General features: G+C 33.8%; 1 protein-coding gene across 3 annotated transcripts in view; it reads right to left on the reverse strand.

Annotated features, from left to right (window-relative positions):
• LOC133195854 (uncharacterized) overlaps nt 1–25,798 on the reverse strand; it is a 31,638-nt gene extending 5,840 nt beyond the window's left edge. Inside the window, exons 1-3 of one of the 3 annotated variants that reach the window (XM_061331819.1) lie at nt 25,216–25,798; nt 7,706–7,924; nt 6,256–6,489 (exon numbers count right to left, since the gene is read on the reverse strand). In XM_061331819.1, the coding sequence (XP_061187803.1) occupies nt 6,256–6,489; nt 7,706–7,924; nt 25,216–25,249 (487 nt within the window). In that variant the 5' untranslated portion in view covers nt 25,250–25,798. Of the gene's footprint in view, nt 1–6,255; nt 6,490–7,705; nt 7,925–12,081; nt 12,362–25,215 lie in introns of those variants that run through there. The other 2 variants (XM_061331820.1, XM_061331821.1) reach the window with 2 other exon arrangements.
• Between the last annotated feature and the right edge of the window lie 227 nt (nt 25,799–26,025).

Genomic DNA, 26,025 nt, shown 5'->3' on the forward strand with positions numbered 1-26,025 from the left:
TCATGCAGATAGTGCAATGAACAAGTATATACTTTTATTATACTTTCATGTTAAATACTAAAATCTGATTGGTTTAGACGCATTTAACAATCCGTAATGTTACCCTCAGCGTTAGCAACACACTTGACAACGGGTAACATTACGAAAATATCACATGCGTTCAAATCATGCGCGTACGGTTCACCGTAGAATTCTCAAAACGTCGGTTGTGCGTTTGAAAGAAGCCGAATAAACGACGTCAATAAAAGCTTGCGTCCGATGTAGCTTACTTGAAAACAACAAACGACAGACGAAACATCCTTGCGAGTGCAAACTTTAGATGATAAAGGACTTTTTGAGTAGCAAACAAACAATAGAGAGGTTGGTAAATCTTTTCCGAAGCTTTCTTATTGAGAAAAATAGAAGCGGGGAGTTTGAAAGCTTTCTAAGCGTGAACTTAACGACGATCTCCGAATTTTTTTATGACATCCGAAATCAATAAGACATTCAGCATAATAAAATAAATAGTGCACGTTTTTGAGGGTAACAGTTGAAATTGACACCCCTCGGAAAACCATTGTCAACCTCCGCTGACGCGTCGGTTGACAATGGTTTTCCTTGGGGTGTCAATTTCAACTGTTACCCTCAAAAACGTGCACTATTTATATAATACATGTATATATCCCCTATGATTTGTCTATAACATCTCGAATATCAAATGCTACTATAGTGATGTATTGAAAGAAATTGAATTAAGTATGAGTGTGTGTGTTTTCCCCCAAATTTGAATGTGAATTCATACACATTTGCATATGTGTTAATTCTAACACTAGAACTTCAAAGATTTTTTTTTATCACATGATGCTTCCAAATACCAATTTATTATGAAAATTGTTATGAAAATATAAATTAAACATGCTTCCTAGCTAGATTCAGATCCTCAACACACAATTAAAACTGGGAGTTTGAGTAGCATAAAAGAGAATGCAATGTGGAATTTACGTACTAGTATTTCGGACACTTAGGATGGATTTCTTTATACATTATATATTTTGTGTTATGATACACAGTTTATTGTGCATATATTCTTTACTTTTAAATTTCAACGAAAGTAAAATAAATTCATTGATAGAACATTTACCACTATTGAATTACATGTACATAATTTCTATCTCTCAATCAAAGTGTTTCAGCAGATAGAGCAACAAATTAACAAATTCAATACAGTTACAAGTTACACACAGAGGAAAGCCATGATAAATGGGGATGTTTTCAGTATCTTTCGGAGCTGTTTGTCGATTATCGACTGTTTTTTCTGCTTTGCTAGAAATAGATTCATTAAAGCAATCGTTTGATACCCAATGCAGCATATCAAACTGACTATGGGGAAACCTATGAGGCGTAAGTCGTCAAAGGGAGAGATGGACTCATGTGTCCGATTTCTTCAGAGAGAGAGAGAGAGAGAGAGAGAGAGAGAGATGGGTGGTCATGCTTGGCTTATCAACCTTCATACCAACCAATTACACGTGGCTGAGTTACATGCAGAGCTGGGCACCAGTATTTGCATAAAATTCCTATAAATCATATCTCATAGTTTATATTTGAAATATTTATGTAGTCTACAGAACTTATAGTCTGCAGTGGCATCGGATCGAAAATAGATAGCATATTGCTATCTTTATAAATATAGGTCCAGATAGGAATACATGATTTCACAACGATCATGACACGTGATTGACACCCATGTTTTGTGTCGATGCATCATTGCAGACATTGTTCGAATTTGTTTTCGTAACTGTATAGCTTATTTAGGTTGAACATTTGAACGAATAACGGATTACTTTCCTATCTCTTGACATTTGTGATCAATTTCGCCAGAACTTTGATTAACAGAATCTGCCATATTGTCAGGAAGCTGATTTCAATCAAGAAAGGATTTTACTGTCGCGCAACCATTAAGAGTTTATGTATTGGACGAAACTTTTCAATCGCAATAAAAATTTGCTTTCAAAACATATAACTCTACATATTTTTGTTTTTTCTGTTTTTTGTTTGTTTTACTTTTTTATTTGTTCTTTTTTTTTGTTTGTTTTATTTTTGTTCTTGTTTTTTTTTTTTTTTTTTGGTTGGTAGTTTTTTTTTTGGTTTGTTTAGTTTTTGTGGTTTTTGTTTGTTTGTTTCTTGTTTTGTTTACTTTTTTTTTGGCTATGGCATGCCTCCATTTCATCACCCCAAAATAAATCTTCAAGAAATCTTCACGTAACAATGTAGACACTCTATTCGTTTGACAATAATTGAATCTGCCGAACATCTTATGCATGCTAGGACCAGTGGATTTTTGTACTCTAGATTAGATCTAATCCGTCGGTGGGATGAAGGAAAGGGATAAACTATTTAGACATATATAGTGCACAAGTGACAAAGAAGCTAAATTTTCTCCAGGGAAATGCCATATTGCATTGAAATTAGAAACAGAAGGATTCTTATGAGAATTTACATTAAATTAACTTTGATCTCTAGGCAAAACACGCATGACCATAAAATCTTTATTATTAGCTTCAGTTCAGTAAGCTAATATGCCCAATGAGGAACATCTACTCCGATAACTCAGAAGTTTTACTTTTCGCTGCTAAAAAGAATTAAGGTACATTTAACTGATGTATTTAGAAACTGATATTGTAAAGTCCAGATGTGAGCTGAACCGAAACTACATTACTCATCATTTGTATAAGTAATCATGGACAGACGTGTTCGAATCCCACTGGAAATTTCACTGTTTTGTATGTTATACAAAATCCCACGTTTGTCAAGTAAAAAAAAAAAAAATAAATTACCATTATTCAAATTGCAGTGCTGTTTTAATTTTTTTTTTAAAATAAAAATTCAGGTTAACTTGTAATTAAAACTAAATGTATCTAGCTTTTAACATATTTTAACCATTTATTCGAAAAATTGAAACTACAAACGATAAGGCAATGTAATAGAATGTATTTTGATTTCTCTCAGAAACTCAATCTCGACGGATTATGAGCGAATGGCTTTTATACATATGATTTTTAGGAAATTTATTCAATGTAGAGACAGCACAATTCTTTATGTTCTCAATGAGATATCTGGTGTTTGTCTTCCAGAATATTTTTTATGAAATTGTTTTGTTTAAAGAATGAGTCATTATTTTCTTACAAGAAACTGTAATCCCGTTAGGAGAATCAAATATTCATATCTCAATAAAGTAATAACGATCAAATGTGTATCGTCTACAATGCAATTGGCACCACCAGTCCCATCAACGTGTCAATCGCTCTTCAGCTTCCGGAAATCAGAAAAGGACCACCACCCCTTAGAGTATATTAGAAGCAACAGCGCATCCAAAGCAATTTCACGAGCGTGACGAAGGCCATTAAATCAGGTTCTAACACTCCAAAATGTCAGAAATAAAGCAAATTCGAGATTAATTTATTAATTTTCCAATCATCAGGAATCTGAAATAACTCTAGTAAATGGAGGATTGTGAAAACTTTGCAACAAACGCAACAAGTTTCAAAAGAGAAATCAATAATTCTTCTCCCGATGGATTTACCATTCTTGGTATCCTGGAGGCAAACAAAGTTTCATATTTCATCATCAAAATATTGCCCATGTCAGTCTTATATTATACAAAAATCTCAAAGAAAATAGCCACCACAAGATGTGATCTCTTGATTAATCAGAATATAAACTATATGCGTTCTCAATTCACTAATATCATGAATATCGCTTTCGCAGAATTTCTAAGCAATCAGACATGAAATTTGGTACTATATTTTTTGTAGTTTTATCCCGAAATAAGATAAGCTTAGTTAATATCTACGTTAAAAAGTAGTTCGAATCCTCATGGAGAAAAGCTTGTATAACCTTTAAAACTTCAAAATCCATTGACAAGTTTTCAAAATAATCTAATAGTCTAACATCTTTTAATAGTTGATGTAAATTTGTAAAGAAAATAGAAAATTAGTATCTTGTGACTGCGCTTAACATAATACTTGAATTTTTGTCCAAAAAAAGCCATGCAAATTATCGAAGTTTGTGTGAAAAACTTTCGACACGATGTAAACCTCACCGTTGGCTAGTGCGAGGTGCAAAAATTTTTACTTTTATCTTTGAAGCATAGAGCATTATTCTAATCACACCACTACAAACAAGGTCTTAATAGCAAACATAAACAAACTAGACAATGAGATTGCGCAATTATTGTTGTACAGACGTGTCGCATTAATTGTTTATCGACAGGGGATTAAGATAAGACTCACTGCTAACTCCTGTTGTATTAGTTGGTAAACGAAATGTTTAAATAATTCAGCGGATTTATTACTGCATAGAATCCGATTAACTTTAAAATAATCATGGTCCCCTTTAACGACCAAATTAAACTGGGCCAAACAATTAATGAATGCATTTGGAATTTACAGTTGTCTTAAAATCGGCTTAAATGGTTTAAATTTTTTTATTCTTTGCACAATATGTAATTCGTTTTGACAACACTGTTTAAGGATAATTATTCTAGAAAACATTTGCACGCATATTTTAACCAGGGAGGCATTCATATCCGTACATGTACATCAGATTTCTAACAGGATTCCAAAATGATTCATAGAGAAGCATTAGTAGTTTAGAAGCTGTTCATTGAAAAAAAAAACACTCAAGGGGAAAATATTATATTATTGAGCAAAGTGATATTTAAGAAAAAAATATGACATGGTGATCGTAAATTAAACTAAGAATAAGCTACACAAGAAATGTACAATCTTCCTCTTTAGATTAAAATAATTCTTTTCTTGTGCAGGATACGGAAGTCATAGTAAACGAGTTAGTCTAGGTCACCTACATGTACAAGTTTGCCGCATCGTTTAGTCAAACACTGAGTGGGGGTCAAACGACTTGTGTGACCTAGGCTAATTTTGAGTGCGCACACTTCATGTCTGGGAACCAGATTAAGACAGGCGTAGACAGTTTGGAGACAACGAAGGGATTGGGGGTTGCTTCCTCATAAACATGCTGTTCACTCTGCTATCGGAATGATTCATTAAGTCAGCGTTTGGTTTCATTTTGTTTCATATTCAAACACCAGCCATAAACTAGAAATGACAGAGGGTTTTATGGCGCAAAAAAGCATTTTATGTGCAGCTTACACGCAAGAGTTCCTATTGTCTTTATAAGGATGAGAATGGTTTAACGGGGGTTTACGATGTTCTGTAAAATACCAGAAACCACGTACATCCAGCATTAACTTCTTCTTAATTCATATAATGGGTCATAAACTCGGCAAAAAATGCCCAAATTATTCATTCAAATGGGGTAATCATACGATCTCAGATAATATTCTTTTACCAGATGACAAGGCGCGAATTAGCTTTTCTATCGAAAGTGCCTGCTAAGATTTACGATCAGAGGACAATTCAGATCTATTAAAAGTCGTTGTCTAGCACAGTAAAGTTACGACTTAGCTTAATCAGTTAATTAAGATTTAATCTAAGAATGGTTATGCAGTGAAAGAAATTGGTATTAGTCAATAATTATGAGTGACAAAGGCGGCAATAAAACAAAAGGGGAATTGAAGTTCATACACTTCAAACACAGCATATGGAGTAATGATATAAGAAGGCCATAAAGACAGTACTTCCTATTTCAAAGGGCTATAATTTGTAGCTAAAGCCACAAATGATTCTAGGTGTAGTAATTTGCTTTTCTTATTAAGGCTTTGTTTTTTGCTTCAAATATAAAAGAGAAGTAGATGTACTCTTCCCAGTAGTACATAGGGAAATCTTACTCTCAATTCTCAATTACCAACCGAATGTCAAGCCACATGACGCAGGATTTTCATGATAAGAACTTATTTGAGAATTGCTTCCTCTTTCAGTCTAATTCTCTCCTTGTGAGATCGAAGAACAAAGCAGATACAACTACAGCCATTAATTTGAAGATGAAATTTTTATCATATTTGAACATGTTATAAAGATTTTGTATTCGGTCAAGGTCAAATTTTTGGATTGTCAAGATTATGTATAAGGTCATTTTTTTTTTTATTTTGCAACAGGAGAACTTAATAGAGCCAGTGCATTGTTTCAAAAGCACGTTGACTTTGAACACTGTGGACAGATTTGTCTTTTTGAACAAATTCAAATTTGCTCGCCAGGATTTTCCACACCAATCCGAACAAAATTAGGTCCTGTATTTTTTACAAGTCTTATTTCATTCTTTGATTTGAGCTATATAGAAATTTTTAGCTGACCCCTTTACCTGTATAATATTCAACTTTGTAAATCCCGTTGCAGCCATTGTTGATCCAGATAGAATCCTCTATAATGCCGTAGTCGATCCCTTTATTACACTGCGATCCCGATGTGATGGGAAATTGGGCAATTTTCTCAATGCTTTGGGCTTTTTGGGCGTCCTTCACCTTGCAAACTTTGTAAGACGAATTCCAATGTCGACACTCCATTGTTCTCTCCTTTATTTCCGTTGCTGGGGCATCTGTGAAATCACAATTAAATTAATAACACGTGCATTTTTCCTCTTGTGAAAGTTGAGTTACGAAAAATAATTAAATTTATAAATATACTGTAAATATGGTTACACCATCAAAGGCGAATACTTAAGAATATAAACTCATCATTTTTTTAACGTGTTCATCGTTAAAGTAAATGACGATAATAAAAGACCTACGGTAGATAACTTAAATAATCGTTTCCTTTATACCTAATATTTTTATTAACAAGGAAAAGAAAAAAAAAACATCATAACTTCTGTGAGTAACAAAAAATTGGAGAATTAAATTAGACATAAACCCTTCTATCGTTTATCTTGAAACTCTTTCATCTTGGAATCATAATCTTGAACCCGATGGAATAAACATTTTAAGTTTGAGTCCATGACACCTGAGTATTCCTTGTGGGTTCATTCCTTATAATTATTTTGCAATTTGATTTCATTTTTCGAATGGATTCTTCGGGGCTAATTTCACATCCTAAAACTAATTTAGAGCCCCCAATTACATTTTCTTGTCAAGCTAACGCAATTTTGGGTTTTATACAACTTGCAACCTAACCGTCTAATACCATTAACGGGAAATATTATTCGTAAAAGCAAAACCATAGGATGTCATAATTTTCATATGTAGCAGTATTTCATGTTGCATCTGTCAATTAGCTTTTATTCCACCGGTTGCTTGGGATTCAAGTCGCACAAGTATCGGAAATTGGTCAAATTTTGACAAGATTCATTCGCTTGCAAAACCATTCTCAACACTTAATAAAAGTTGAAGTTTTCGTGCAATGTTTTATGTATAAGGTATTATATAATTATGGTTTGCATTATTTCGTTTCAGTGGGTTTATTGTGTTTTAAGTGAAAATGGAATTTCACATCTAAATCTGCATTTTATCATTTTTACAGTTAAATCGTCAACAATAAAGGACATTAAAACACAAAGCTAGCCTTTAAATTTGATAATATACATCATTATTTGTTAAGTTTTTCTTTTTTTTTTTTAGTTCAATCCTTGTTGAAAATGTAGTCTAGATTCTAGAATTACAGTCACAAAACAGTCACCAAAGAGGCTTTGGATCGGTGTAATTTTTGGGGGAAATTAAAGGGAAATATTTGTACATTTAATATTTTTATTTTTTTAATAGGTAATTGCTTAAATTTTAAAAATAATGATATGATTATATTCCTGGCCTACACCTTACCTCTGGTATAACACACGTGGATCCGCCCGCCGCATCCGTCCTTGACATAAACCGTATCCTTATTGACCCAATAGTCATTGATGGGGCATGACTCCTCAATGTCCATACAGGACACCCATCCCCCCGCGATGTCATCGTTTTGGCAGTCCTGCACGATACCCTTATGTATAGAGCTGCAGTATATGTTGCTTTGTTGGTGGGGACATGTTAAGTTTTTCCCTGGAAAAAAAGAGAAAAAATTATGCATACATCTATCTTTAGTTTCATGATTTACGGGATACATATGAATTTTAGCACAATACTAAAATTAATTTTTATTTCCTCCTAATGTATTAGCGACTAGATTCTATAACCCCTATAATCTCATCATGCATATGTTGTTATACCAATGGACTCAATACATTTCGTTTTAATACCTTCGTTTTAAACTATAAGCACCTCAACAGTCAAGAGAAAAATGTGCAAAGTACATTGTAAGGAGGGAGAACTAACTCTGGTAACAGGTACATAGAGGAAAATTGGCTCCAGGCATTATAATTACAAAAGTATTGCCGTAAATGAACAATTAACTCTGAATAAAAATTGTAAAATGTACAAATGATCTGTCAGTAGGATAAATAGTTCGTTCATACTGATTTTCCATTCAATCTATCGCTAACCGCAGAATTGAAATTAATTGTTTAATTAGGGTGAAAAATAAACTTCTTTCTGAGAGGACAAACTACTTGTTGATGAAATCGTACTTTATGATAAGTAGTCTCTGTTTTTGGTCTTTCATGCTCATTCAAAGGATGTAATTCACTTGTATAAATAAGCTATTTTATACAGATTTCATGTAAATATAGTGTCAATGTACGTCTCCAAAGGTCAATAGTTTTACTGTTGAGTTTATAGCCACTTCCTGTAAAAGGAAACTTATTAAGGTTTCTTTTTTTCATTAGAAAAACATCCTTTGAATGTTTCAGTCAAACTCTTGAATTTATTTCCATTTGGCTTATCAATAATTACATATTCGAGACAAAATTCTTACACACTTCATTGCCAAAACACGTCAAAATGTTTATCACGATTCAAGAAATACGAACTTTTTTGGAGATGGGAATACGAGCTTCCCTTGATAATGGTTCTATATGTTTATGTTTGAACTTTCTTTGTTGCTATGATAGAATACAATCAATGAATTTCGGACAGAACGTCACGCAATGACGCATGCGCATCGGATGCTGATAATGGAGTATCCTTGGTTGTTTCGTTGGAAGATCCAATTAGACACCATTTCTAATTAGAAAAAGGCCCTGATTAAAAGTTTAACGTGAAACCATCATTTTTCAGGTTGTCATCTAAGAAGCACCACATTATTCCTTCTTTTAATTATGCAGCAAGGTGCACTAAATTACGTAAGAATCCTAGCGGGTTTGGGGTATTTATCTAGTATGTTTAATACTACGTGTAATTACAGTACTGTTAGAATCCGTAATTGAGGCACAAAAAGAAGAAATGAACAAGAAAATAATTATATTACTTCCTGTCACGAGTATTACATGTATAAATGGTATAATAATCTAGTTAATAAAGGGTTAGTTCACAAGCGGGAAGATGAGTTTCTGCTTTCAATGTTTCAGCTGTATCACAGTTCAGTAAATTACTTTTTAATGGCATAAGAAGGCTTGAAATTTCACTTATATGAGAGATGTATTATTGAAAAATATATACTCGAGAGTAGTTCGTCTAAGAAAGCGAGTAAAATAGATTTCATCTGGTAATAAAACTATTACTGAAAATTAAGACCAATTATCGGGGATAAGAGGAAATTTTTCCGAGAAAGTTACTCCATTAGATAAATCAAGCTTTATTTATCATCGTTCGCGCGCTGCGGACAGACGACAGATAAACGTAATTTTCCGATGATCTCTATCTACCATCATCAAATCATAAACGAAATTTGACCGTCCATTAAAAACGCAAAAAAGTCCTAAAACCATATGACAAATTTGTCAATAGATGCAAAATTATTTATGACCAATGACAATCCGCTATTTGATTCTCTGTTGATAACGTTTTTGGAAACGTTTTTCTGACGTAGATAAATATAAGAGTCTAAGAGACTCATAAACAATTCATCCCATTCTAAATTGTAGAGATAAACGTTAAGAAAGGCCGAATTACTTGCATAAAAAATCAATAAAAATGAGTTATAACAAAAGTCTGTTCTACCAAATAAAAATTCTAGTTTGCATTTCATAAACTTTAAGAAAATCGAAGTAAAAATTTACCATTGTTTCCAAAGCAAATGTCTTAATATAGAAAAGAACCGACCTTTTCTTAGACAAGTGAAAATACTCATCAGCAAGTGGAATCAAAACTGAAAACACTTCGTTGTGATAAAAATCTACCAAATGAATCTTTTCATGCCAAGAAATTTGTATTGGAAAGGTATCGACAGCAAAGAAACACCTGCTTTATAACGAGGCTAATTTTGAAGGCGTGAAAACAGGAATATCACTACAGCAGCCCAGCTCAAACAAGCACTTCTCTGTTCTTAGCCTGTACTTAATGCAAGCTCTAATCACTACGTACAGACTGTTCTATTACATGTTTGGCTAGACAACTTCAAATTGAAGCAGTTGGCAAATAATGAAGTTCCTTCAATAAGATTCACCCAAAATGAAAATAAAAAAATCTTGAGACGTTTGATTTTTTTTTTTTTATTTATTTATTTATTTATTTATTTATTTTGAAATTCTACTCTTAAAAAAAGAAAGATAAATTATTGAGAAGTTAGCAGTAAGATTATTGATTGACAGTCGTGAAAAAGGTCCCAATATCAATTAACTTTCGTGCAAAAACATATCTGTCATATGCACGTTTTTTGTTACTTGCAACGTTTAACAAAAACATTCATATTAAATCGCTATGAATAGGAAAGTCATTATCGTTGAACCGAGACACGTAATGCCACTATATATTGTATAGAAATTGGAAGTATAAATCATGCAGTTAAATTTTCCCTATCAAGGTGTGAAAGCATCAGGTTTACCTGGGTATGTAAGCAACAAGGTGCCATTGAATATCATATTACAATTTTTATGAAAGATATTGCCTTCTAACGTAACAGGCAAACTTCTGTTAATGGACCGTTTGTGTATTAAATCGGTATACCCTATATACTGTATGATTAAGTGTGATGTCCTGAGACACCTTACTCTGTAAATAGTCTCTATGACAAAATGGAGGACGAGGACAGACTGCAAATAAATCATAAATCTAACTGAAAAACGGGCATACACCCAAATTCCGAGTTCATGATAAAATGGACTTTTCTGACAGTGCTACATATTTTTATTGATTTAAATTAAGTGCGATACCTCATAAAATCATAAAACTTACAAAGCCTTCTTTTTGCGGATCATAAAGTAATTAATACAATGACAGTATAGGGGACCTGTTATCCTGTTCTTTTCTGCATTCTCCGGTTATTAGTGTGTCCCATTATGCGCGTTTCAAGAGCAACTAATGAAACACGTTGATGACTTTTGGCTATATGGGTATTTACTTAGCCAGCTTTCTATGGATGTAATTACGCTGCTTCAATGAGAAATAAAGAGAAGGACGTTATTATTGCTTGGACTCTCTCATTCAATATATAAACCTGGTTCAACAAGAAACATCAATACGAATGCATAGATAAAAGATCGCAGATTGAGTAAAGAATCGGGATTTTCAAGGTCCTGGTAGATTGTCCATGATGAATTTAATAATGTCGTGTAGTTTGTCGTCAAACAAGCAGCGAAGTAATCATAAATTAATATGTTTCTCAAAATGAACGTCATTCAAAATAGAGATGACTCAAATTAGAGAAAACGAACCAATTCAACGCCATTTAAAATATTTATACTCTATGCAACAACTTTCGGTTTGGCTAGAATAGATTTTTTTCCCAAAAACACATTAAAATACAAACATTCAGCCGAACATTGGATATTCCAGTAATGGACTCAGATTCAGGTATGAAACCTCAAGTAACGAAAAGGTGAGCACACTTTTGACACAAGTGTTCAATAAATACCCCAATAATAGTTTTAAAAATTAGCAAGGAATGATGAATCCGACATATTTTCATTACAAGTGACTATGAACAATTGATCATCAGCAAACATACATGTTTATACACACTTAGATATTCTTTTCGAAACAATCGACTGTGAAACTGAGTATTTACACGGTTCTCTTATCTTCAAACACTCATCAATTCATAAAAACGTAAATTCAACATTGGACATTGATATCTATTGTGTCGAATTATCGCCAGCTGCTTAAATAAAGATTTTTGTAAAATTTAAAAAATGGCAAACATAACATAAGAGCAGGCTAATTACCACAGGTCCACATTGGTTCCGTTTTTGATTACTCCCAAAACAAATAATGAAATAATCCCCGTTTGAACTGAATTTTAGTCACAATTGGTCCTCTTGTGGGAAAGATCAGAACACGAGTGTGTCACAACGAACAAATTTTCATTTCACTTGTCATTCCTCAACATCTTGCCAATAATCCTCTTCTAGTCTCAAGGAAGAATGCTCTATATCTCTACACGGGGTACGGTGTAGGGTCCACGCATAAATTATCACGCATTATGACTGTTGTGATGCAAATTTGTTCACGACTTGAAAAGTGTTTGCATCCAATTGCCTTTTTGTGGCAAACAATGCACAGTTGTGGGGAAATAGAATATACAGCGATTATTGGACTAGAAAAACATTAAAGGCGTCCCATGCTACAAACGTTATTACGTGTCGCTCGTAAAATAATGTCAATAAACCATAAACTTGAGAAGTAAATGAATCAGAAGACTTACTGATTGTAAATCTTTAATATATTGCAATTTAAATTCAAACGATCGAGAAATTTCACATTTGTACCCTTCTCAAATTACATAATGAATTTCGAAAGTCAATAAAAATCTTTCTAGTGGTTTAAAAGGAGCGTGTAAGTAACAAAAAGAAATTGAAGCTTTTGGGTTATTTTATCTTGGGTCATCAGTAAAATTTACCCACTTCCTATGATTGCTTTAAAATAGATGATATGTTCATTGTGACCTTTGAACCTTAAGTTCAAACCACCTTTAATTAATTTGATTTAAGAACAATATATTGTATTAAATAAGGTCAAGTAATAACGGGAATTATATCTAAATCTGACTTTAGGGTGAAAAAAGGGTCATTTGCAACACTGTGGTTCAATTTCTGACAGTAAACGAGAAAAATCTGTTGAATATTCCATTGAGCTTGCTGTTCGTTATTGCAATGATCATGTGAATGCAAGCTCTACCGAAATGACTGTGTGGAGTCTTGCCGTCATCATTTTCCTTGAATTTGAAAAAATGCAGAGAATTACCAAAATATGTCGCATAAATTAACTAATTACATGCATGAACTACATGTATCTGCACGGATTTTGATGCGATAGTTGTCACTTTTTCCCCACATGGAGCCTCTTTTATTGGAAGTGGAAGAGGATTTCGCAGATTTTCGTTTTGACAATGCCGGGTACTCGTTCCAGTCAGCAGGAGTCTGCCGCATTTTCCATTTAATATGAAAGTTTAACAATAGAAATCTGTATACCGTGATGCTTGTTGAATAGAGCTGTTCTACCTACGGATTTTAATAACTTAATGACCTGGGCACTTGTCGGCCACAAGTACTGAAAGGAAAATTGTTTATTTCGCGATTCGAGGTTTGGTTGACACACAAAATTACATAAACCAGGGAAATGACTAACGATTTATTAATGTTGATGTCTAAAATCGAGCGGGGTGCAGTGGTAATCAATGGCGAGCAATTATTTCCCACTAATAAAAATATGTTGGGTATCGAGACTTTTTTGGTATGGTTAAACTCCTAACGTATACGTTTTATTTTTGGATCTGTGGTATAATATACCTAAAATATTTCAAATAAACATTCATTTATTTTAAAGAATGCGTCCGATTTCTTCAGTCAAATTCAAAACTTAGATTTTTTTCGAATTTAAAAAAAAAGTTAATGACCCGACTAATGACCTCAAATGACAAGTTTATGACGCATGACGGAATACAGACATATCAAAAACCATAATCTCTGGCGCTACAAAAAATGTAAACAGAACTGTACCCAGGAGTCGGTTCATTTTGCTAGAAACAAGACGTTCGGTCATATTTTTATCGACCCCCACCTGATATTGTCTAAGGTGATAAATTAATTTTATCACACCCAATTAACTTCTGCGAGATAAAAACTGTGTTTAATTTACTCTGCAGATTGTGATGGGGAGTTTTGTCCATGCCTCGTCAGACTTACACGTTCGAACAACAAACCCTCATTTTTTTCTCAATCCATCATTGTTCGATACAGTCCATTAAGTCTCATTTTGACTATCCACTGCAGCTAAATTTGCAAAAAAAAATATAGCACATTTCAATTACATGACAGAAGCTCTAATTTTACAAATGTATTTCATAAAAATCGATAGCAATGTAAAACCAATATACCTTTTTCCTAGGCCGAAGTACAAATTTAGGTCTATAAAAACATAAAATACAAATAAATTCCTGAAATTTATAAAATTGAGCCGTTTAAATAAATATAATACAACACTGTCTTCCCTTAAAGAGCAATCGTGGTCTCATTTATGCTAAACTCGAAGACGCACGATACCTCGGCCTAATGGCAAAATCAAGTAATGACAAAATACCTAATTCAAAATGAAGATATTTTTTCTTTATTAAATATTTCTAACCTTGTGTGAATGCCACTGCATGTGATTGATTTTACTTTAAGAATAAAAAAGGGGGAAAAGAGACAAGTACTGGAATTTGTTGCTGGATAAAAGTGGATGCCCACATTTTTTTCTTTTCATCAGAAAATGTTCTTAAAATTAGACACAACTATTTTGCAGAGCATCCCATCTGTCAAAATAAAACAAACATACAGAGAGCATTTGTCGATTAAATGCTGCCACTTCAAAGGCCCACCATGAGAGTATTGCCAGATTTTTTGTTTAGTTTTAAAGACATTTATCTTTCAACCACTTAGTCTTATAAACGTTTTGTCTTATTGGTATACGTACAAGGAAGAGCAATTAGCAAAGCTGATCAGGAACAAGTCGGAATGGCCAAAAAACAAAACAATAGGCAATAATTCAAATCTTATAGATCTAGGCAAAATTCTTAGGAAACTCTCTATATTCATCTATCTTAGGAAACTCTCTATATTCATCCAATTGTTTATCCTTGGAAATCTCTATCTACTCTCCCATTCTAATTTAAAGACAGAAAATCAATCAACAGACGTATAAAAATGTATTTTCTATCGAATATTGGCCCTCGTCGACGCAGCGCGAGACATGATGGATCTTTTCAGCCGATTCTTTCTTTTCCTTGTTCATTTTGAAATAATCTAGATTTCTTTTAATCTCCTTTCTTCAGTTGACAATGTTCCATGTTCTAACTATAATCATAGGTCTTACCGATATTAATCCAATGCGCCAACACGTGTTATAAAGATTATGTCTCAATCTGAAAAGCACTTGCTCAACTCTGGGTACTAATAAAAAGACTGGTACCATGCAATTAAAAAGGGCTAATTCTTGACGCATCCTGCTATAGATTTATCAGTGGGTAAAGTTTTGGGTGTGGATGGAAATATCGTTGAAAATGGCTATACAGGATTGTTTTCCGATTTAATTCTTGGTGTGATTTATTATTGAAACGATATTCAAAATGTCTTTTAAAAAATCAATTTATAAAGAAAAATTATTGAGTCTCACCACGAGTTTAGTAACAATGAATCATGTACCGGAACGAAAAAGTTGATGTTTTTTTTTACCGGTAATTTATATGTTTTTAAAATTCCTGTGTTCAGTAGACCAAGAATATAGAAAGTCGGAAGCAGGCACACCATTCTAGGTCAATACGTAAAATGTAATATTACTCAACTTTACTCATGACTGTGCATTCTTTTGGGTGGGTGCTGTCAAGAGTAAATTTTCTTTCCTCGTAGTTTGAACCAGTACCCGTAATTGAATATTGTGCTAGAAAAAATATCTCTTTCCTTGCCATTGGTATAGAAATAAGGCATGTCAATAGAAAGTTTTATTTATCAGACAAATCATTTTTTTTTTCATTGTAACAACACAACTTGTTGAATGTTGTGAAATAGATTATAGATTAAATGAGAGCTAATTTATCTAAAATGCATATTTTTCTTGTCTCTTGTAACAGAACCTCGGGTTTTTACAAGCAACGTGGAATTTTTATCGCAGAAATAAGCTTCGAATGCTGAAAATATTTCCGTCTTCCCTACATGAACTCAGACATACGTGATCACAATAAGTGTTAGTTCACGTTTAAAGATGCAAATGAAGTCTAGAAAACCTAAGATCATGCATATGTGAGTGTGCGAGCACCTTCTAAAAAATGAGCAATTAAAAATCACTACCTATTACGCACTAAATTCGTGTGAATGAATAATTGATAAATCCCTAAACTAAAACGTGCTATTTAAGTCCATCATTTTTCGACTTGCTAAATATAATATTCCGTGCTCAGGTAAACAGAACTTGCAACAAAGTTCATCTTTTGGTCATGTATTCGTGTTAATCTGCGATGACAGTCACTGATATTAAAGGAACCAAAGATCGTAAACAAGCATCGACGTCGCTGATTACAAAGGCGGCGAAACAGCGGATACCCTCAAACTAAAGCACCCGCAAAACCAAGCCCACAATTATATCTTGGGGCATGTGACCAGAGACGTGATGTTATCGAAGATGTCTGTATCCAATACTAAAAAGCAGAACCACTGATTAAACACTGAGTCCTCAGATTTCTGCTACTTTTGATTCGGCTGTCCAAACAACAAACGTTCTGATGACAAAGAAGTATCATAGAAGCAGATTCTCAAAGATGGCGTCAAAGATGAGAAATGGGTTCATGGAGCACCAGGTGAAGTACAGAACATTCTTTGATATGTTCGTAAATACGCTAATGTTTGAAAACAAGATCTTTCTTATTAGTGAGACTTTCAGCAGACGTAATTTGAAAGGAAAGTAGGGATAAACAGGATGACCCACAGCAAGAAAATGGCAAGATGTGAGCACATGTTTACAGTGGGAATCAAATTCGATATATGCAAGATCACATTCATCTAACAAAACAAAATTGCATGCACATGTTTTCCCGAGCGAGCGTCTTTGATAGCACTTGTCAATCTGATTCTCAATTAGCTCTTAATGTTACGGAACTGAACTCTTTTAACCATTAAGCAATCAATCTACATCATATTCCACAAACTTTAGTATTCCCCGTGCATCCCCGAGCCCATCACAAAAATTGAAAACAAAATATCTGTCTTCTGTTTCTAAAATCGTTTTAGTGATGCAGGATGAGACACGTTTAATGTAAAAATAAAGTGAAATTCGTTTCTCTAGCATTATAATGGAATGCTCACTAGAGACCATGTTGACAACGATAAACATTGAACATTGATATGTAGTATGGTTTATTAATATTCATGTTCGTTTAAATTCTAAGTCCTACTGAGATTGTTTCCCTGTGTGTCTGAAGAAAAGGAAACCTGTGCTTCCAAAAAAGATTAAAGGGACCCTTTCTTAATCATTACAAAGGACATTACTTCTATTTGTTGTAGACAGCCTTACCTAACCTTTAGAGATTATCAAAGTAAAGGCAAATATTGTATTACAAATTGGATCAGTTATTCAAATATTTCATTACGCTCGTTGTTGGAATTCATCATTCATCAAACTCTCATATTCCATTCAACTCTCTGCCGTATTCGTCCAGACTTCTTTTGTTTGAGGGTACAATGTAAGAAATATGAGATTTTGCATTATCAGAAGTCCAGATAATGAAATGAGAGTTTTAATCTTGAATAGTATTTGACAGCTTTCAGTCTCATGAATACAAAATCCCCCGATGTCCTCTTATATTTCTGTGACGTGATAAAGGATACAAGATACCATAAAACTATTCTAATTTAGTTCTGGTGGATTGTCATTAAAATAACATTTGAGATGAAGAAAAAAATATGCAACAAGGTTAATACGTATTCGAATAGATTTTTCAATGCTGGATACTGCAGTTATCTAAAATACTTTTTTAATTTCCCCGGCTACATGCAATTTGTACCCGACATTGATAAATTTATTCTTGTAAATTTCCTATAACAATAAAATATGAGCACAAGCGATGTGCTAAAATACAAATCTGCCCCACACAAAGGGATTAAACGATTTACTCACACAAATGGACGAGACAACTACCAAATCTCTAAAAATCGCAACTCTTTTTAAATTTCTTCTGTATACTACCGAAGTTAAAGAAAGTCATTTGTTTCCTGGGAAATTTTTCAAACTAGGCCGTTAAGAATCATGACAACTTAAGAATGTCCTTGATTCGCTCGACTCCGTTGGGCTTATATATTGTCTTGTATGGTGAGAAAAACCGCAATATCCTGACGATTTCATTTAAGAGGCAATTTGGCTTCCTGTGTGTTGTCACTGGCTTATGGCAGCTCTGTTAATTTTTTTTTATCACTTACCTACTTGCTACTTATTCTAATATACATATATTTAAGTTTCCAGTATTATTTTTGCAAATCATCATTGATCTTCCACACATTGTCTGCGGTGCTCGGCGGATTCAAAATTCAAGACTGTGCAGAAATGGTTACCCTAACCGTCTGTCGCCCTCAACAAGTTTTAATTTTGTTTGAAAGCTCTTTACAAAGAATTTCTTAAAACCTCTTTATTTAAATTTCTATACCGGTTTGTTCAGCGTGGACAAACATTCGTCCTCGTTGCCATTTCGGACGAAGGGTAATCATTTATGAGTGTTTTAGGGGAATTGGAAGCCTATAAAGCGAGGATATTACAACAGTGAACAGTTGTCCGGGACCAGAAAACTTTTAGAATTGACATCTGTCCGCTTTTAGATCAAATAACGAGAATGTAATTAGGTCATGTCTGCAGCGATTCAAAATCTGTACTTAATACCCCAATCAAACCACCATCAAAGTATCGTTTAATCACAAAGGAACAAGATTTTTTATTAGAAATTTAGCTGCTTTTATTGTTATTTATTGATTTTTGATATTAAAAAAAAGACAAAGTATTAAGATGTCGTCTGATCTCCGTCCGCCATCATAACTCGAGGCCGCTCGTGTGTGTGTTGAATCAGACAAGTCAAATTAACGCATCTATATTGTGAAAATTCCAATTATCAATCAATAAATCGTAACTGCCTCATTGTTGAAAGGTCGTAAAACTCCCGTAAAAATAAATATTTAATACTGCTTTATGTGTTCCGCCGTTGTGCCTGTGCTTCATCTCTATTCAGTGTTGAGATGTTCGCAATGGCTTTGCCGAAGATGCTGTTGCACAGTGCAATTATTTATCTTTTTTCAATTGATAGCGCTAGATCATGAAAGGAAAATTGTGGTCTTTGACGTAGATATTTACCATTCATCTTAATGACTTGATGGCCTATCAAGCAACTGTAAGGACAGGGAGGGAGTAGTCAACCCCTCCCAAAGCTAAATAGACATGTACAATACATTATTCAAACACTGCGCGTGTATGAAACTAATATTGCATGTTGCAGATCTTAGCTGCTTTGACAAACGTTTCTATACTCTAAACTTTGAACGATATATATGATATAAACTGTTGAGAGGTTACTTAGTTATGGTGTCTAGAAATTCATCTGCAACACGCACCAATGCAGAAATGATAAAATTTTAAAAGCCGGATCTAAATTGAATACAAAACTAAAACAAACGTTTCATAACTTCCTTAGTTTGTTAATGTGCCATTCAGTACATCACAAAAAATCAGATAAAGACAGAGAACGGAAAAAGCTTCGATGGCTTTAAACAATTTTTATGGCTTTTTTTTTCTTTCAAAGTACTCAGTGCTATAACTGGTTTTCTTTTGGAAAATAGTGCACAAAAGTATTTTACAGAGACATACATGATTTTGTTTTACTGATACAATTCATTTCCTTGTGATCATGTACAAAGTCCAGTGTTTATTCTGAGTGGTTTCTGTGCTGTTTTTGCAGATAAGCATCCTTTGAATATAGATCATTTTCTCAGTATCTGATATTCTACGTTCTGGCCGGTAATTATACTTCCCCGATAAGGGTGTATCGAACTGTGGGGTCTGCGTAAATTGGAGCGATAATATACTGTTCATTTTCATATTCTCCTTATAACATAAGAATCTGCTTTTATTGATTGTAGAGCTGTTAGGCCGTCTAACATCAGCTGTAACGAGATTCTAAGTCCACAGAATGGTACTTCATTGTGCGTTTGTTGGACAGGTCGCTCAATGAGTGTATCGACCAAGGCCCTCATGTAAACAATTAAACCTTACATTCAAGCGTTTCTGGGATAGAGATACAGAGTTTGGACGCTGGAACGCTTTGACCGAAAGTTTAAGATATAATTTTCGGAGGTTTTTTCCAAATAAAAATCCGACTCGTTGAGAATCCAAAGTATAACGAGGATAATACGTGTAATTTTTACTTTTATCTTTTGGAGCTTTTATTTTATTTCATATTGCATATACCAAGTGAAGCGGGTACATTAAATGCCTTGTCTAAAACTGTTAAGAAAATGCTTTGCTATTCCATTCGAAATTCCATTTTGGTTTTAAAAGCGACCAGAAGCCCATCCTTTTAAAGTTTTAGTATCCCAAGCCACCTTCCAAAAATAGCAGAAAAATCGATGGATCTTTTCGAATCACGTCACATTTATTTATCAACTGTAATGATGGATTGTACGGACTTTGAATCGCTTGGTGCGAATTGTCTTAAAAATCATTTAATGGATCAAATCAGCGTGCACCTGGGCCTCTGAGAGGCAAAATGAGTTTGACACATCAAAAGGGGTCTCCCTCAGAATGTTCATTTATGGAGCTTTAGCTTGTCTAGGAGGTGTTATGTCTCCAATAAAATGGTTCCAACGATCACTGGTATCCCCTCAAAACATAGAATTTTGGTGCAATTCCAATAAAACGGAAATAATATATGATCTTTAATTATTTCTCTTGTACAATATTTGAGAGAACATTTAAATCAACCTAGAAATATTCCGAGTATTTTTAAATTAAATTCTTCTAACATGCTAAGTTGGTGACTTGATAGCGGGACAGAGTAGTAAGACTATCAAAGATGAAACACAAGAAATTATTAAAACTTTTAAAACATTGATCAAATTATCAAAGAGCAGAGCAGCGAGAAATTTCATTATCTCTACTGCATGAGAATATTAATAAGTTTGTGAACTCATTCATATTGAACTAAGTTCAAATGTTGCGATAACACAACACCTTTTGACAAAAATCTTTCTGCGAAAAAGATGAAGTTGGCTTTTTTCCCCCTTGATTTTTACGTCCTTTAATTTTTATATTTTAGTCTTTGTGTAAAAAAAAAAAAAGACCCAAATATATCTTTATATATGTTCAACTGTTTTATCTCAACGCATGCAGTACTTAAAACAAATTAAAACGTTTATTTTTTTTTTTAAATTACAAGAAGGAAAAAAGCTACTCAGTTTAATGGACTTAATTTATAAACCATGGAAATGTTGATTATACATGTATTTAATTACACATACATAGTAACAAACACATTTCATGAACATGATCCTTCAAACTTCTGGGGGAATCAGAACTCTTTAATTCTTCACCAAGTATCGAGTTTCGATTTTACAAGATCATTACCTGTACCATTTTGGGTTTTATTGAAGTATTTGACATTTCCATTAAATACTGGATACCGATAAAAGAACTCTCACGACTTTTAAGCATGGTCCAATTAAGATTCACGTAACCAGAGTTCGAACAAATCTCCAATTATTGTATATTGATCAAGTTATTTGTTCATTATTGCGATATCGGTTTATCGTCCACTGTTGTGAAAACATGTTTCCTTGTCCCAAAACAAAGATTATCGATTTCAAACAGACACCTTTATCAATACCTTGTTTGATTAAAGGAGTATTTCTCGCTAAAAATTTGGCATATGGAGTGTTGATTGTAATATTCTCACCTATTGATTAACCCCTGTTGTTTACTTTTTATTGTGTAAGTTTTTGTCTATACATAATACCACAATCTGTACTTAAATTTTTTTCTGATAAATCCGTCAAAATAATGATAATTTTGTTTGTTTGTTTTATATTTTATCTGAAGAAAATCAGTTTCTGTAAAGTGCTTATTATGTTAAATGAGAGAGAGAGAGAGCGCTCACTGACATATTGCATCTAACGAATACAAACTGAAGTGAACTGGGAACTTGCAGCTCGTGTCTGATAATGACCCTGATGTCCGAACATTAGAACAAGTCGCCATTAAAAAGAATGCGTGTGAAAATCCTTTTCGCAACTGTCAGATCCGTGAATAATGACGATTATTCATTGATTTTAGCCTCTGATCACGGAGGGATAGAGGTTTTCGATGCTAATCTAAAATCTTATAACAGCTCTCCTTCGTCCCTGCATCTGCACATTGGCACACAAACATATGCTTAACAAGCACGTGGAAAATAATTAAGTCTGATCGTGTTCGATTGTCCGGTGTTTCCCGAATTTCCACAAAATTTTATGACCTTTGGTCGGTAGTTAGTGTCAGTTTTGGTTAAGAGGGGTTCCCAGTGCAGACCTTTAAATCGTTTTATAGCAGAGATACAGAACTTTGTGGAAGAAACGCTAAGATAACAATTTCTTTATAGACTCTTGTCAGCGACATTTTTTATGATTTTCTGGTAGTATAAAAATTAAAGTTTATTTGTTTTGTGGAGGGGGTAAGCACCGTAAACTGGTAAATTGTTTATCCTTCCTTGTCATATATAAAAGATGGATATTGATTGAATAGCAGGGGATAATATTCTATAATGACTTCCAGATAAAAAAAAAATATATTCCAGGGTTCCTACGTGGACCAAACAAGTTCATTTCGATTTCCCCTTTCTCCAATTTTCAACACAGATAAGGGTATGGGTGAAGGTGAAAATTCCTTTGTTTCTTAGAACCATTCGTGACCAGGAAATTATTCATTGAGTCAGTCTGCTGGACACCTCTTATCGGGTCAAAATAAATAACCAGCATTTTCCGCTGAGTAGACAGACCCTCAGAGACAAAATAGAATTAAGTAAAGCAAACAAACACAAGAGTTGTAGCAACATTTGTAAGTAATAAGTATGTGAACTATTCATGAATTACAGATCTGTAAGTGCTTATGTGGTGTATTCAACGTGTATGTACAGCGTAAATAATGATACCGCGGTCGCTCTGCTTATTTTCATATTAGTCAGTAGTTAATGTATAAAGAGATAAATGGAAATGGGCGAGGATACATTGTAGAAAATATATAAAACCTTCATCAAAGAGTTCCGTTGCTGATTCTATACATTGCGATTCATTATGTTTAAGAAGAATAACATGGACATTTTCAAGGAACGAGTAAGACATTAATTTTGGCAGCGGCAGTTTGATAACATTTTTCCTGCACATGTTGGAACTCGGGGTAAATCCTTGTCTGGGAAATTTTATGAGTCCCAGATGGCCGTAAGAAATTTTGCACGTTGACAGCAGCTAAAGATAAGTCAAGTCGTTAATCCTGTTTTCCTTCTAAACAAAAATTAAGCTATCTGATACAACAATCAGGAAACACGACCCATACCGAGGATTTGTGAATGACTTCGCTCTTCGATAGTACTCTGGACTGTACAGTGACTTGTGGCACAAATCCATAGATTTTCTCGAATATACAGGGATTATAAACAAAGAACAGATGATATTTAGATCATAGATTTAGTCACAAGACGTCTTCAGGTGTTTGATTTGATGAAGTTTTGTAGATAAGATTGAATGACACGATGTCTTAATTGTATTGTTTCTATGTAAAGTGTCATTGTTTACAACAAAGAGTATAGAAGTTGCATTTACTGTGCCTGAAGCATAGCGTTTTAAGATATTCCGATAAATACCAGTGTAGTCTGTCTATCTCTCAAATCACTGGTGCATTAAAAAAAACCTTAACAGGAGTCGAAAAATCAGTAACACTTTATATCAATTTCTTTGTACTGGCTGAGAAAAACGGAAATTAGATTATGCCTTCAAATTAACCTGAACGTTCGCCCTTCTCAGATAAATTCAACAAAAGGAAGGTTTGGTTCCCCATGTTAACTTTAACAAACCTTATTTTCCCATGAATCAGACATAATTATGGTTAAAAATATACTTGAAACCTAAAGACAATGCAATTAGAAACCCCCCACTCAAGGAAACTATCAAAAGTCAAATCCTCTCGAAACCTGGTTTGTTCATGAATCACAAGGTCGATTTCATAGCTAACCACTTTCCTTCATCTACACTCAACACCGAGACCAAATAATGCGATCGGAATCTCATTAAAAATGAACTGTCCCAAATTTGACCCCTAGAAATGTCCCTTATTCAAAGCACTAAGTACTTATAAAATTCATCTGTTGACTTGTTTTAAAATTAAATAGAGGATAAAAATTAATCTTCTTTCCTTAGTGGCATACAAGTTCTTAATGGAAACGTATGTTTAACTAGTAACCCCCTCTTTCTTCAAGTAATTTTTCTTTAAATGTTTGGACAAAATTTTACACGGGTATTTGAATGATGCGCGTAAGTCATCAAAAAAGTGCAGGTGCTTTACTAACATTTCAGTCTCTATCGCCCAAGGCAAAAATATTTCAACATTGTCAATATATAAAAATATACATCGAAAAAAAGTCAGTGAGTTAAATTTTTTTAAGAAGAATTTGTATCGATGTCCCTTTGGCCAAAGGGGTATGTTTGTTATACTTTTTAATAAACGAGGAAGATATCCCAATGAATTGATTAAATGCTAAATATTACTTCATTATCTTTTTTCAGAATAATAATTCAATTGGCTATTTAATTGGGCAGATAACGACATCTTAAATACATTATGTAACGTGTGTTAGATTTCTGGTTTAGTCCCCCATTCCTTTGTTCTGTCTCCATATTTATTGTTCAGAATAACAATTGATGAATCCCAAACGATAGCAAGTCATTTTCTGGCACCAGATAGCTATGATTAAGGAAGCATAAATTAAATGAGCATTGTAATCTTCTGGGAAGAATTACTGGTTATTCCATGGCATTGTGTTTTCTGATTAACAGTCATAATTTTAAACACCGAACAATTCCTAGGGTGGGGTATGAAACCAGAACTTATATAACAAATCTTTTGATCATATTTCTCTCTTATCAATAAATGAATCTTCTGAACATTTCGACAAATTTATCCAAAACAGACCGCTCGCTGTCCTGCTGAGTTAAATGTTATAGTCAAGAATGTCAACGGTCACCTTTTCACGTCAAGTGGAAAAAAGTAAATAAAATTTGAAAGAAAAATGGCCGTAAAATAAAAATTTAAAACAAGTGACTAACACTTACCAGAGGGACCTCGAGGACAGCTTGGAACAGGCATATTATACTCTCATGTCCTGGCAGTGAAGCAACATAAAAAAGTCCAAATGTAGATGTCGTCACTGTGTTTCACAAAAGAGCAATGATATTACAGTGCACACACACTTTAAAGTAACTTTAAATACCGGGGCACGTTAACGGATTGTAGCCGTCTGTTCACAAAGACAGACTACTCTCTGATGGTATAAAATTCCGGGGATATCCGATAATCCAATACTCTAAAAGTTATGATGATTTTTTTTACAGTTCGCAGAGCGCTATATTTTGTGTGTGCGTGCTCGGTAACGCCTTTCAAAATACTGAATCAATATTTTTACAAACAAATCGCAATGCAATGTTTTCAATCGAATCTCCGCCTACTCTTGTACACGTGGTTGCTTTAAATAAAATGTGTACTTAAGAACATTAAAGAGCCTATTAGCTGTTATCTAATTGTTTATAAGCACCCAGCTGAATTAGTCATACAGTTATCTTGGGTTTATATCCTGAGCAAAAAATAACAGTATACCATATATAATGATATGTAATAGGTCCGAAAATAATATATGAAAAGTAAGGCAGTGATAGCGATCGCTCAATCTACGGGGTTTCTCTACGATAAACTGACGAGCGATTGTCTCTGCATGTTGCCGAATTATTTTTCGCTAATTAGCCCATTCACGCTATGTTCAGTCGATGGGGTTATCAATGCGTTTGTGCGTTTGGAAGATTACACATGTTTTTACGACCAATCAAATCGATGCAGAGTTTGCAGTCCGGGTCATTTTTACGATAATC

Source organism: Saccostrea echinata, unplaced genomic scaffold, assembly GCF_033153115.1.
Source record: "Saccostrea echinata isolate AGI-Se365-2 ecotype Australia unplaced genomic scaffold, CSIRO_AGI_Sech_v1 ptg000029l, whole genome shotgun sequence".
Taxonomy (NCBI): domain Eukaryota; kingdom Metazoa; phylum Mollusca; class Bivalvia; order Ostreida; family Ostreidae; genus Saccostrea; species Saccostrea echinata.